Source organism: Myotis nattereri (genome assembly GCF_964212035.1).
Source record: "Myotis nattereri genome assembly, chromosome: 16".
In the NCBI taxonomy this organism is placed as follows: Eukaryota; Metazoa; Chordata; class Mammalia; order Chiroptera; family Vespertilionidae; genus Myotis; species Myotis nattereri.
The window spans coordinates 49,652,340-49,666,305 of record NC_138091.1 but is presented as its reverse complement, the minus strand read 5'-3'; the positions used below and the strand labels follow the sequence as shown (position 1 = coordinate 49,666,305).

The 13,966-nt window shown below is 35.9% G+C and overlaps 2 protein-coding genes across 2 annotated transcripts in view; both read left to right on the top strand.

Annotated features, from left to right (window-relative positions):
- ABCA5 (ATP binding cassette subfamily A member 5) overlaps nucleotides 1-5,922 on the top strand; it is a 62,616-nt gene extending 56,694 nt beyond the window's left edge. The window contains exons 40-42 of the mRNA XM_081109871.1: nucleotides 2,043-2,109; nucleotides 3,843-3,987; nucleotides 5,799-5,922. Coding sequence (XP_080965997.1) covers nucleotides 2,043-2,051 — 9 coding nt within the window. The 3' untranslated portion in view covers nucleotides 2,052-2,109; nucleotides 3,843-3,987; nucleotides 5,799-5,922. The remainder of the gene's footprint in view (nucleotides 1-2,042; nucleotides 2,110-3,842; nucleotides 3,988-5,798) is intronic.
- A 2,932-nt stretch (nucleotides 5,923-8,854) lies between these two features.
- Nucleotides 8,855-13,966, top strand: part of LOC308532424 (ATP-binding cassette sub-family A member 6-like) — a 52,537-nt gene continuing 47,425 nt past the window's right edge. The window contains exons 1-4 of the mRNA XM_081109872.1: nucleotides 8,855-9,531; nucleotides 10,709-10,809; nucleotides 12,149-12,353; nucleotides 13,304-13,465. Coding sequence (XP_080965998.1) covers nucleotides 10,714-10,809; nucleotides 12,149-12,353; nucleotides 13,304-13,465 — 463 coding nt within the window. The 5' untranslated portion in view covers nucleotides 8,855-9,531; nucleotides 10,709-10,713. The remainder of the gene's footprint in view (nucleotides 9,532-10,708; nucleotides 10,810-12,148; nucleotides 12,354-13,303; nucleotides 13,466-13,966) is intronic.

The following is a 13,966-nucleotide window of genomic DNA, read 5'->3' as shown; positions in this document are numbered from 1 at the left end:
GCCAAACCCTTTAATGAAATTATTAACTATTTAAAATAGACAAAATTTAATGAACTTTTAGCTCTACTGTGTAATGAGACATCTGTGATTTTAGACTCTAGGTACAAGACTGATACTTCCCTTCACTGCTTTGGTAACTGCTGCCTACATTCCTAACGGTGCCCACTTTACCAGCTATCTCAGAGGTCTTCTAACTAATCCGAGCCGTCTCACGGTTTATGCCTGGGTTTTACGACCCACAGCTAACTTATTTCTCCTTGTAAGATTTATTTGGCACTTGTTTTTAATCTTTTATTATTAAGTGACAGTCATTTGCTTCACGACACCAGGCTTTTGGATTCTTCATCTGAGAATCTTACTTTTAGGACTTTAGTACCAAACTTAAGTACTGCATGATGAATACAATTCCAGACACATTTGAAAGAAAATCGTTACCTTTGTAGATAAATTAATAAATAGTACATTGCATTTACTAAACAAGCCATTGCTAAGTGGTGTCATAAATTTAAAGAGCTATCTTTTAGTGTCCAATATCCATATAAATACCCAGGGACTTGTCTCTGGGATGGGTATTTGTAGCTATGCATTATCTTGAACAGTTACACTCACAGTGTAAAGAATAAAACTATTTATGGTTTACTAGGACAGTGACTGAAAAGGTAGTTTTCATACCCAGAGAGATGTGTTATTTTAAAGCAGAGCATGACTAATACAGAACACCACCTGCTTTTGTATATTGACTTGGTCACCTTCACTTTAACATCTGTGAAGTGTGATCAATGGAAAGGAAGATTTTTCCCTGCAAAGTGAAAGTTGAGATTATGCCAATTATGTTCTTTTCTACTATGTTCAGTTTCTTTACTATTATTTTGTGCCTATAGGCATTTTTTAAAAAGGTACTTGAATTAATTTTTTTAGTTTTTACATAGAGCAAATATTTTGGTCATGAATTAAATTATTTGTAGGAATGTTCTATTCCCTTTTTCACAGTAATACAATTTTTCCTATTCAGAAGTATAATTTAACTAATCCTTAGGAAAACAAGGGTAAGTAGGGTGGGAAGAAAAGAAGACAGAAACTAAAATATGAATTTATGTTTATTTACAGCTTACTGTTCATCTTATTGAATGCTAGTAGCGTGATGCACGAAATACATGCAAGGGGCTTGGCCCCTGCCGCGGTAGCTTTGTCCAGTCTAATTAGCATATTACGCTTTTATTATTATAGATGTTACTTTCTTTAAAAATATCTTAAATTACGGATCTCAAAATGTTTTTTATAACAATATAAGTACATATAAATGCATATGGGCAAAATTGGGGAAAAAACTCATCACCTAGTTTATATTTTCTGTCCATGGTTAATTTTAAAAGTAGAGTAAGGCTGGACTTCACTGAGTGACTGTGGTTACTAATAAGGCAACCCTCTGTCTGTAGCACTTGGGAATCAAGCAGTTGGTAACAATTAAAAACATGAGTAAGTGTACTTTACACTTCACATTTTAAAAAATCTTAATTTTTTCCCCCCAGTTTGTTCTTAGTAAAAGGCTGTATGTTTTCTTTAACAGCATTTTTTCCTTTACATTGACACAAGCTATCTTAAGCCAATAGTTTGATTTTTATCATTAAAATATTTTCAGAATTATTTAATGCAACGATTTATTAGTAACTGTGTTTCAAGCGATGGGTTCTTTGGGTAGGAACAACTATCAATTTTGGCCCTGTAAGATTTTATAATCTAATAGGTGGAAGATAGATCCTTATATAACTAACTTTGATATAACATGACAACTACTTTGCTAGTGGTACTGACACTTTTATGGGAGCACAATTAATTCTACCTAGGGTAATTGGTCATTGTTTTTATTGTTCTGTTGGTCACACAATATTTCATTTTGATTGTACTCTGAATTTGATGAAATACCATACTGTATTTTTATGTAATGCGTAAATAGGCATTAATTATTTAAAAAATAGAGATGCTTATCCTTAATGTATTTTTAATATTGCTAACATTGATTTTTTTATTTTCTTTTCTGAAAGAACATATAACATAAATGAAAGAATTTATTCTTGGGTGGACAATTTTTATATCAGCTATTCTTATAAGGTAAAAGTTTACTTATTTTTTATTCGTAACATGTTGTATGTAAGTAATTATCAATGATGCCCTTTAAGAAAAAAATTGATTATATTATTAGTAGTAAGCTTTAAAAACTGAAAATTTAAGACAACCTTTATTTTGTATGAAATGAATTCTTTGTTATTTAGTATTGAGAAATGAAAATGAGTGGCACATATTAAAAATGAAGAAAAAACCTGGACCTATAATTGTTAGTAATTTTGTTTTCAAGTACAGAGTCAATGTGTTTATTATATTTAACATATTAAATTATTTCCAAATATTTAATACTACTTACATACTTATCAACTTTCTTAGAATTTTGGAATAAATTTGATTCAAACACTTAGGCCATAACTATGTATAGTATTGGTATCAGGTGGGTACTAGACTTACCGGGCTGATTACTTTGTGAGGTGTGTAGATGTCTAATCACTGTGTTGTACACCTGAAACTAATATAATGTATGTCAACTGCAATTGAAAAATAAAATTTTAAAAAAGATTATAAATCTAATGAACCGCTTCTTCCCAAGCATCTAAGCAACTCCTGCAAATCTAATTAATCACCTCTGATTTTATTTATTTTTTCAAATCCTCACCCGAGGATTCTTTCCATTGATTTTTAGAGAGAGTGGAAGAGAGGGGAAAAGACGGAAATATCGATGTGAGAGAAACACATTGATTGGTTGCCTCCTGTACAAGCCTCGACCTGGGCCTGGTCCGGGGAGGAGAGAGGGGCCTGCAACCGAGGTACGTGCCCTTGCCTGGAATCAGACTCAGGACCCTTCAGTCCACAGGCCAACACTCTATCCACTGAGCCAAACCAGCCAAACCTTTTAAATTAAACAAATCAATTCTTTAATAATTTCAAGCATCTTCAAAATAGACAACATACGGAAAATTACATGTTAGAAGAAGGCCTGCTACCACACTTGCATTAATACAGAATGTCCAAAAAGTATCAATACAGTAATTGGAAGTGATTTTTATTTTTTTTATTTTTACATATACGCCTTTCCTAAGGTTACACATTTACCAGTAAAAGAGCCATCTTGGGTCACAAAAGCTTACGCTTTGATAACTTGAGATAAGAAATGAGTGCTGGTTAGGTTGTTCAGTTAATGATTGGAATTGATTAAGGCAGTGGTTCTCAACCTTGACTGCCCATTAGAATCACCTGGGAATCTGTTTAAAATCCTGATTTCTGGGCCTCATCCTCTGGAAATTCTGTTTCTTTGTTACTAATGTTGTGGCCCCACCCCATAACAAAGAAACAGAATTTCCGGAGGATGAGGCCCAGAAATCAGGATTTTAAAAAGATTTCCCAGGTGATTCTAATGTGCAGCCAAGGTTGAGAACCACTGGATTAAGGGCTATCTGTGATGTAACTAAGTACTAATATAGCGTAAAACCCAGATCTTCCTTTAAAGAGTAAGCTGGCAGCTGCAGTCTGGCAATTTTCTGAGCATTTTCATCTGCTGACAGGTGATTATGTCATAAAAGTGACCCAAATAAACAGTTTTGTCATATTAGGGGAGGGGAAATGTAACATGATACAAAAGCAAATTCTCTTAAGATATAAATGCAAAAATCGGATATGGTTGGAGGAGGTCATCAAGAAGATGTGACTGCTGGTTGACTCCCTGCTGGACAAACAATTGGAGACTCCTTAGTTGGTCCCTATCCTTGGAATGCACATTCTGCCCATTGTTCCCACAGTGAGAGCCATTTTCAAGGACACAGCCTTGAGAGAGCCATGTGTTGTGAGACCATCTGGATGGTGTCCTGACCACGCAGTGGAGACCTCTGTATAAAGATGCTGGCGGGTATAGAGATCTGTTTGCAGTTGCCCAAGAGCAGTCTTGTAAGTAACTTCAGCCGACTTTATTATCAGAGAAAAAGTCTTATCCCAACTCATAGAATATCCCCTAGTGCCATTAAGTACAATGTAGGCATAGTTAATGTATAAATTTCTATTCATTTAGTCCTTGTTTTTCTTCAACAGCTGTCCTTGATGTATCTGATAAGTTCCTAAAGTATGCATGATGGAATGAGTAGTTCTCATAAAACCATGATATTAACAAACAAAATATATTGCATAATATATTGTGATGTTCTTGACCTTAATTCAAAGAATGAGACATTTAAGTTTCCTGAAATTACCTGTTCTTTTTCTGCTGTGCTTATCAATACTTACTTCTCCCTCCAATCAACTGGCTCTAGCATCCACTGCTTAGTACGGCTTTTCTCAACTTGCTGCTTTTGCTTACTCAGAGCTTTTGTTCACTTCTGGCTTGAACTTCCCCCATGGCCTACATTGTCCCTCCTGCTTCATTGCCTCCTGGTGCACATTGTGGAATCCACTGTATTTCCCAGTTCAGTTTCCAGAGAGCCAAAGCTTTTGATTGGTTTTGTCTCTATTTGAACTGAGCTTTAAAAAAAAAAAGTGTGTGTGTGTGTGTGTGTGTGTGTGTGTGTGTGTATATATTTATTTATTTATTATTGATTTTTTACAGAGAGGAAGGGAGAGGGATAGAGAGTTAGAAACATTCATGAGAGAGAAACATGGATCAGCTGCCTCCTGCACACCCCCCACTGGGCATGTGCCCGCAATCAAGGTACATGCCCTTGGCCGGAATCGAACCTGGGACTCTTCAGTCCACAGGCCGACACTCTAGCCACTGAGCCAAACTGGTCAAGGCATGAACTGAGCTTTTTTAAAAAATTGATTTCAGACAGGCAGGGTGAAGGGGAGAGAGAAACATCAGTGATGAGAGAGAATCATTGATTAGCTACCTCCTGTGTGCCCCACGCTGGGGATTGAGCCTGCAACCCAGGCAAGTGCCCTGATGGGTAATCGAACCGTGACCTCCCGGCCATGCTGGCTGGACTGAGCTGAGCTTTCTACAGTCAGCAACACACAGGATGAAATGTGCTATGGTCTTGTTTCCATGGTACAAATTATGGTCAGCCTTCCGTTAGAACAGCCTGGGCTCTCGTCCCTCAGGAGGGCTGTTTTCCCATGGAGCAGGTGTGAAGCTGGTTAGCCCCAGCTTGTCATATTCCATAAAACCCATACGTAGAGTTTCACCCACATAGTTCATGCCTTCGAACACAGATCCTCCTCCCATTCCAAACACGTGAAATTCTGGATAAAATAGAACAAAACCACTTTAACACCACCAGAGCAGTAAGCTCCGGCTTGTGTTGTGGCCCAACAGGATATCGAACCTGGATATAAATCCCAAAGACAGACGGGGATCAGAGAAGGTGTCTGAAGTTGACTGGGGATGTGATGCACAGTACCCGCTACCTGGAGTAGCTATCCCAGACACTGGACTTGAGAACGAAAAGTCAGAGCCATACTCGAGTGGTTGGGGATAGAATTTATACTAATTTCATGGGGTTCGGGAATCCAGATGGAAAAAGTCAGCCTATATTGTCAAGTAGATAAAAGATGGTAAGTGTTGTAGAGGCTGTGGAGACAAGAGAACTCCTGTGTACTGTTGGAGGGGATGGTGCAAATTGGTACATAGTGGAAAAGAGTAAGGAGAGTCCTCAGAAAATTAAAAACAGAACTACCATATGTTCCAGCAATTCCATTACAGGGTATATCGCCAAAGAAAATGAAAGCAGGATAGTGATAAGATACCTGCATGCCCATGTTCATTGCAGCATTACTCATGACAGCCAAGGAGTGAAAACAGCTTAAGCATCCTTCGGGAAATGAATGGATAAAGAAGACAGCAGCTGGCAGAGAAGCCAACCTGAAAGCCAAGTCAGAAGCAGCAGTGAGACGGTAGGTTGGTGGAGGCCGAGGGCACAGGCAGTTGCTTACTGATAAATCTTTGCAACATGCAGTGTTTGCGGCAGAACAGGGCAAAATCCTGATGGGATGAATACAGAAGCACGTGCCATGAAAAGAGCTGACAAATTAGGTAAAACATACTAATGGTTGCAAGTAAAATGAGTGGCCGTTCTCATTGCCCAGAATTTTCAATGTCTCAATCCATTTGATTTTTTTAAACTGGTGAAATATAACCTAAAGTTTTCTTGAAATAAATTAGACATGCATATTGTATTAATATGAGCACTCAGATGAAATATGTAGAATTGGCAAATTCATGGAGTTGGAAAGTGGTTGAGTACTTGCCAGGAGCAAGAAGAAAAAGAAGAAGGGATAAATGGGGAAGTGATTGCTTAATGCTTACAAAGTTTCCTGTAATGAAGTTTTGGAACTAGATAGTGATGATGGTTGTGTAATATTGTGAATGTCATTAATGTCACTGACTTGTACACTTAAAATTGTTAAAATGGCAAATGGGTGAAAAAGGTAAAAAAGATAAGGTCAGTGATACCCAGACCCTTTGGAATTAAAATTCAGTTCTGGAAGATTTTTATACATTTTATCCTTGAGCATTCTTTTTACTTATTCTTTATTTTCCTCATTTAAAAATACCTATTAGACATATTCTGGACACCCTCATTCTATCTTTCATATCCTTTAACGTCTCAAATATTTTTCCATTTTATTGCTTTGCACTAAATTTTATATGATTTCTTCAGATATATTTATGGTTTATTAATATTCTTTTCAGCTGTGTCTAATCTTCTATAAAACTTATCTACTAAATTTGTAAGCTTAATTTTTTAATCCTTTGTTAAATTCCTATAAATTCTAATGGGTTATTTTCTTATTACTTTTTCTTTTCATTGTCTCCTGTTTTTCTTCTTTAATACTTTATATATTTTATAGTCTTTGGCATAATATTTATTATTTAATTTTTGAGGTTGCTAATAGCCCCATTGTTTTTGTCTGCTGATTATCTTTCATAGTTAACTTTTGATTATGAGCTTAGCTGCTATATCTGTGTGCCTTGTATTCATGACACATCTTTATAGTTTTCTTTTGTCTTCTCTGTGGAGTTTCGGGATAATAGTGGTAATAAGAGGAAAAGGAGGAGGAAGAGGCATTTTGGCAACAAGTAATGTGGTTGTGATGTGTTTTATTTTTTGAGCTTTTACGATGTTCCAGGCACTGTTCTATTAACTTATATTAATGAACTTAATCCTCCAAGTAACCATACATATATACAGTTATCACCATTTTTTAAAATACATTTTTATTGATTTTAGGAGAGGAAGGGAGAAGGAGAGAGAGATAAAAACATCAATGATGAGAGAGAATCATTAATTGGCTGCCTCCTGCACACTTCACACGGAGATCAAGCCCGCAATCCAGACATATATGCCCTGACTAGGAATTGAACTGTGACCTCCTAGTTCATAGGTCTAGTTCAACCACTGAGGCATGTTGGCTGGGCTGTTTGGATGAAAAACTGAGGAAGAAAAGTTAAATAGATGATACAAGGACACACAGCTATGGCATAGCCAGAATTTGAACCCTGCACTAACTGCTATGATATGTTCTTAAGCGTGCTGCTATGCAGGGAGAATAAATTCAGCTCCTGCTTCTGTGTCCTGTATCTGACATGTGCTACATATGCTTGGGTTTTCATTTTCTATGGAGGATACTTTCTTTTTAATCTAGAGATTGGCAAATAATACATCCGTACTTTCCTGTGGAGTAGTAGGTGAAGTCTTTCTAGTCTCTATTTCTAACGCTGAACAGTCTTGTGAAGCTTCTGGATTCATGTGGAGACAGGAGGCCAGCTTCAGAACGTGCCAGGCACCACGTTCAGGTCCCAAGGGTATGAAAACACCTCTTCGGACTGCTGGCTTTCTAACATGCTCACAGTTCCAGCTTTAATTTCCCTTCCCCCTTTTACACCCGAGAATGTGTGTGTGTGTGTTTTTATTTCTCGTTTCTTTTGTTGATTCTTATTTTCTTCTCTTTATCTTTTTCTTCTTTTAGGTTTTGGTTATATATCTGAACATCTATTTTGGGTATATTTTACCCACCATTTCCATGTGCTTCTAGCTGGAGGTTGGACACTTCTTTAACAAATTAGGTCAAATTTATGGGAAAGTCATGGAAAAGGGCCCCCAAATAAAAATAAATTACAGTAACTAAGTCAAGAAAGAGGAACACAAAGAATACACAAAAAAATCAATGATAAAAATTGAAACTAGCAAAATACTTACTAGTAATCAGAATAATTATTGACATTGTAGTTGTGAATTTTAATACATTTATGAGAAAGGCAGGGTGGGAAAATGATTTTTAAAATAGAGTACATAGGGTCTAAAACAATAACAAAATGAATAAAAACTTGAAATATATTTCAGGTGATTTAAAACAAACTTAGAATTTTTGTTTGGACCCTTGACCTATTACTGATATAAAGTTTTAATAGTATCTATGACCTGCTCCTCTGCCCCCATCTATGAGCACTTTAGAACATTTTTATTACCTTTGTTTTTTTCCAAGTTTAAATATAAATTACATGTAATATTTCACTGTTGATTATTTGTAAAAGTTGAACTAAAATGATCCACCTGTTCTCCAGAACATCTCTCAGTTTTATGATTATTAACATCTGTGGATCAGGAGCCATGTCCAATATTTGAGATTTCCCAATTCATGGACTTTGGCTTCCTGTTTTGTCATTTACTTTGCTGGGTCAAGAAAAGTTTGCAACTCTTTACAGGGAGAGATAAACTATGCAGTAACAATTGAACAAATTTCAAGTTTTTTGCCTGGTTGTCATGCATAAAAATTGACCCAAATGTTTTTTTTTTATTCTTCTATGTTTTTTAGTCCCTAGAAATCCACTTTTTTATTATGTTCTATTGCCTTTTGAAATTCGGCATTCAGTATGAACTGAGGCGGGAAAAGGACTTCGTTTATTACTCATTTGTCTAACTTAGGTGTTTCTCCATGGCAAACTATGGATTGCTTAGCTTTCTTAGGCAAAAAGAGAAATTCGACTCCAGCACATTATGTGTATTTCATCTAAAATAGTCAAATATATCATTGGCAGTTGTGTTTAGGCATTAGGAGTGAAAAAAAATAGCTAAAGAGTCCTTATACAAATTTACTTTGCTTAGTTACTGATTTTACTCAGTCATGGTTCTCCCCCGCCCCCCATCTTTATTCATCAAGTCTGAAGGACTCGCTGCATTTGTTTACCATTGTACCCCAGAGCCCTGGAGTTGAAAGGCCAAGTGCACAAAAACAGGGTTTTTTTATTCTCAAACCAACCACAGAACGGTCATTTCCGTGCAGAATAATTGGCGTAAGGAAGAAAAGAAAACAAGTTCATCATGTGCAACTTAGTCTGACTACACCCCTTTTCAGAAACCAGCGCGAGTTAAGAACTGTTGGGAGTGGGTACCCATTTAAGGAATAAATGAAGAAGTGACGATCAAAAATTTTTAATCATTGCCTCAGACAAAAAGAGAACAGTGCTTTGAGAGTGTTTTCAAGAGTACTTCTGATTTTTCAGTAAGTAGAGCTCTGTTTTGTGGTGTTATGTCAAATATGTAGGTGGACACGGGGGGGAGAGAGCAACCAAAGGACTTGTATGCTTGCATATAAGCCTAACCAATGGACACAGACACCAGGGGGGTGAGGGCATGAGTTGGGGGGTTGGGAGACAATGGGGGGATAAGGACACATATGTAATTTAATCAATAAAGAAAAAATAAAAAAATAAAATAAATCTATTTTTCAGATGTTTTTCTAAATACTTATGTGATTTATGATGAAATTTTTCTATTTTTTCCCAACCAAGTTTATTAAATAGACACAAGAGTAGAATAAAGGAAAATAGTAAAAATTTGCTTCTATGCTAGTGGAGAGAGAATTGTCTGAATATTTTAATATGCAAATCTAAAATTTTGAGATTTCAAAAACTGAAAAAAATTATCTCTTGGTTTACTTGCAAACATTTGGGCAAAATTACTTTCCCATGTGATTTTTTTCTTTTCTTTCTTTTTTCTAAAACATACTTTGTAGTTTGTTTCCTCGGTTATTCAGCGACGTCAGAATTCAGAAAATTGAGATAAATTGTTTCATTTTTCCTGTGTATTAAAATCAAGTGTCAAGTAGTTTGAGTCTAGATTATTATCCTATGGCCTATCTCTTTTGATAAAAAGTTGTTCAAGTCAGTCTGGAAGGTAAATGCCACAAGAAAATATTTCATTGGTGTTGCATTTCATGGACATAATTATTCAGATGAATTTAATCAGAAGTTTGATGTTAATTTGATGTAAATACTGGAGTTTCTATTTAAATGCAAAGAATAAACAATTATTAGTCATACAAGATACAATTCAGATATGCTATTCATATAGTTGAATTTCCATTATGAAAGGTCAAAAATGTGAAGTATCTGACAGGTTCTGGTATCTGATGATGTCTTTTCCATTGTAATACTTCATTATTGTAAAGTTGTGACGATAGTCATTTTACTTCCCCACCAAATAACGTACAGTGTGTATATTTGATGTATAATTTTATAATCATGAGTTATTCAAATATTTTAAATCCATTTTTTTTTCAGTTCTTAAAGGTAGGAAATATTCCTCACCCCCATATGATCAAGGTTTTTCTTATTACACCTTTTTTCTAGTTTATGCTCCACAGTGTTTACTTTCTTCTTGTTCATTTAAATGAACAGGCTAAATGAACAGGAAAAAGAAAAATGTGTATCAACAAACTCAAGCACTTCTGTGCAAAAATTTTCTTACGAAGTGGAGGATGAAAAGAGAGAGCTTACTGGTACGTATGAAAGTTTTCTTTTTTCTACAGTCAACGTTATTGTATTTCGTTGCTTAACGATTCTCATTTTATATTTTAAGTAACTGACTGGATGTATTGATTTTGAAGTTGCCTCTCGTTGTATTTGTTGAATTGCGAGACTCACAGCACTCCAGAAAAATAATGTAAAATTGTAAAGACAAAGTATTTACTCATTTTTTTTTTTTAAAAAAAATGAGGTCAAGTGAAAATTTAATTATATGATAAATTGCAGCAACTATTAAAGCTACTATAATTTGCATGTAATACATTTAGAGTCAAGAAAGAATAAAAGTAGTGCCTGGCAGAAATGAAAGAATTTTAATTTTAGGGATTTATTTTCAAGGCCATGAATCATCTACATAGAGACTATTTCTAAGAATTATGACCAAGGAACATCATTGATTGTCAGTTTGAATTAGGTAGGTGGGCTGTCTACAGGTAGCAGCCCCAAACTGCAGCGGCTTCACTCTTTTTACAGCCTAAATAAGGTTGGCAGGAAAGTGAAGTGGGTTGGGTGGGTGAAGGGATCTTCTCCATACAGTCATTTAGGAACCCAGGCTTCTTCATCTAGGGACTCTGACCTCTCCTCGGGCCTTGGAGACCTTCCCTGGATCTGGCGCATCCAGTCAGAAGATCAGGAATAGAAGGACCTAGATTGTGTTCCATGACCCAGGCCTGGAAGTGGCCTGTATCACTGCTGCCCACATTCCATGGGCTGTAACTGACTCACTTGGTCCCACCTGATTTTGAGAGGCTGGAAATATAGTCTAGCATTGTGCCAAGCGGGAAGAGATTACTGATACTGTGAAACACTAGGCAGTCTACCACTCAGTTCCTTTTCATTTTCTTTGATTTCCTTGACAACTGACAAGGATATTGCTCTTTGCCACCATAAAACTTACCTGGGATAATCTGTGTCCCGTAGAGTTTAGAATCAGATGCCCACACATACAGAGATCATCATCCTTTTATCTTATGCTCCCCATTGGTTCATGATTTAGAGAAAAGGTGTAGTTGTATTCGTGAAGAATGACATCTGTGGCAACTTTCTCAGTATGTGTCTTTCTTTCTTTTTAATTGAATTTATTGGGGTGACATTGATTCACAACACCATACAGGTTTCAAGTGTACAACTCAACAAAACATCATCTGCACATTGATCAGTATGTGTCTTTCATTGGGTTCCTTTTGTTCTGACGGAGAGCAAAAGAAGCCAGTGCTGCGGCAACATTGGAATTTGTCTTTAGTTGTTTGGTGTCAATTGAGCTCTTTAAGGGCATATAACATAAATTGGTTTTTTTCCCCCTCTGTGTTACAGGAATGGGGATTTCCAGTACTTTTAGGACTATATATGGGCTTATTGTCGCTTACAAAAGAAAATATCCAGTTTCCTGGGAAGCCTTCTCAGAACCTGGGAAGGATAGACAAATATAATAACTCTTTCATGTTTGCTGTGTATACACCGGTCTCCAATATAACCAAGCAGATAATGAATAAAACAGTATCTGCTCCCTTTTTGAAAGGTAAGTATACTCAAGACAAAGGAATTACTGATATTGTTTTAAATTTTGGGAAAGATGTGTATATGTTAAATTTGAGTTACAGTGACCCATTAAGCTAATTATTTAGGTATTAAAATAGTATATAAATTTGGTTAGTTTCTTCTTTAACAACAATTAGCCTATTAAACCCTTTTTCAGCTTGATGGGGGTCCAGTTTAGGGAGGCCTCATTTCTAATGAAATTTAACTAAAGCAATACTTTTGTCATTCCAGATTTACAGAATAGTGTCTAGGAAGAGTATGTGGGTGTTAAGCAGGAATACAATGATTAAGATTTATGTAACTTAGGAAAAATAATCATCTAAAATAAGTTAGGCCATAGTTATTAAACAATAATTTTAAAACTATGATAAGTAAGGATGGATGGTCTAAAGATAATCTATATCAGGTGTTTTTTTGGTAAGCATCTTTTAAGGCCTTCGTTCTAAATGAGGTTGCTATATAACTGAGATAAGCACAATGTGTATTTCACTCATGGGTGAGCTGGGTACCTGATTTTTAACCCTTAATTTTTAACAGGTAAAACTCCTAGCTGTTTGATATACAGTCACTTTGTGCTCTTGGTTCCTAAGTAAAGCAAAGATCATAGGAGAGATGTATTTGCTTAAGTAACTCTGATTTCTTATGCATACCAATTATCCTTTCTTATGCATACTTATCCTGGTATAATCTTTTATGTACCTAAAACTTGCCCTAAGACTTACCATTATTTCTCATGCATGTCTCCTGATTCTAGAATCTAAAACATTAAAATGAAAAAATCCCCTCTTGCCTCTTGGCATAAGTTTTATGTAAATGGAAAAAGATTTTATTTTAATTCTAATGGAAAATATAGGATGATACAATTGGATATCACATTCTGTTTTAGTAAAATTCTAACAGTCTTATCTGTTTTTGCTTTGTAATTCACAGAAACAACAGTCATTGGGGCACCAAATCAAAAATCTATGGACGAACTACTTGAGCACCATTTCCCAAGTGCAGTGGGAATCATCTTTAGTGATACTTTCTCTTATAAGTTAAAATTTTTTCATAGGTATGACATTCCATTTTTGAAGGAAGAACATGTCTCAGGTGATTTTCCCTATAAAATATCATTATGATGTTTTTCATGTTTTTTGCATAAGGAACAGATTGGCATGGTCAACACAGATGCTTTCAATGGCGTATGAGAACATTCAAAAGCACATGTTATTGCTAACCTTCTCCCAAGGTCGATCATATTATCCCACTGTAGGATGATGCACAAAAGATTATAGAGTCACCCAACATCTGTGTATAGTGAGCTCTCAGGTGGATACTGCAAGGATGCAGAGGGTGACCAAGAGTGATTGGTCCCAATCTAGCAGAACAGACATACTGAGATACATTAATAGTCAGTGCAAGGGAAAGTCCTTGAAGGGACTTGGACCAAGGGTTTCTAATATGCTTGCGATTAGAGAAGTTATACGTGGGGAAATGATGTTTTAACAAACATCAGAAGGAATAGCACATATACAGTGCTAGGGGCATTGTTTTTTTTAGATAGAAAAAGGGCAAGTGTGAAGGCCCAGAGGTAAAGGACATCAGCTAATA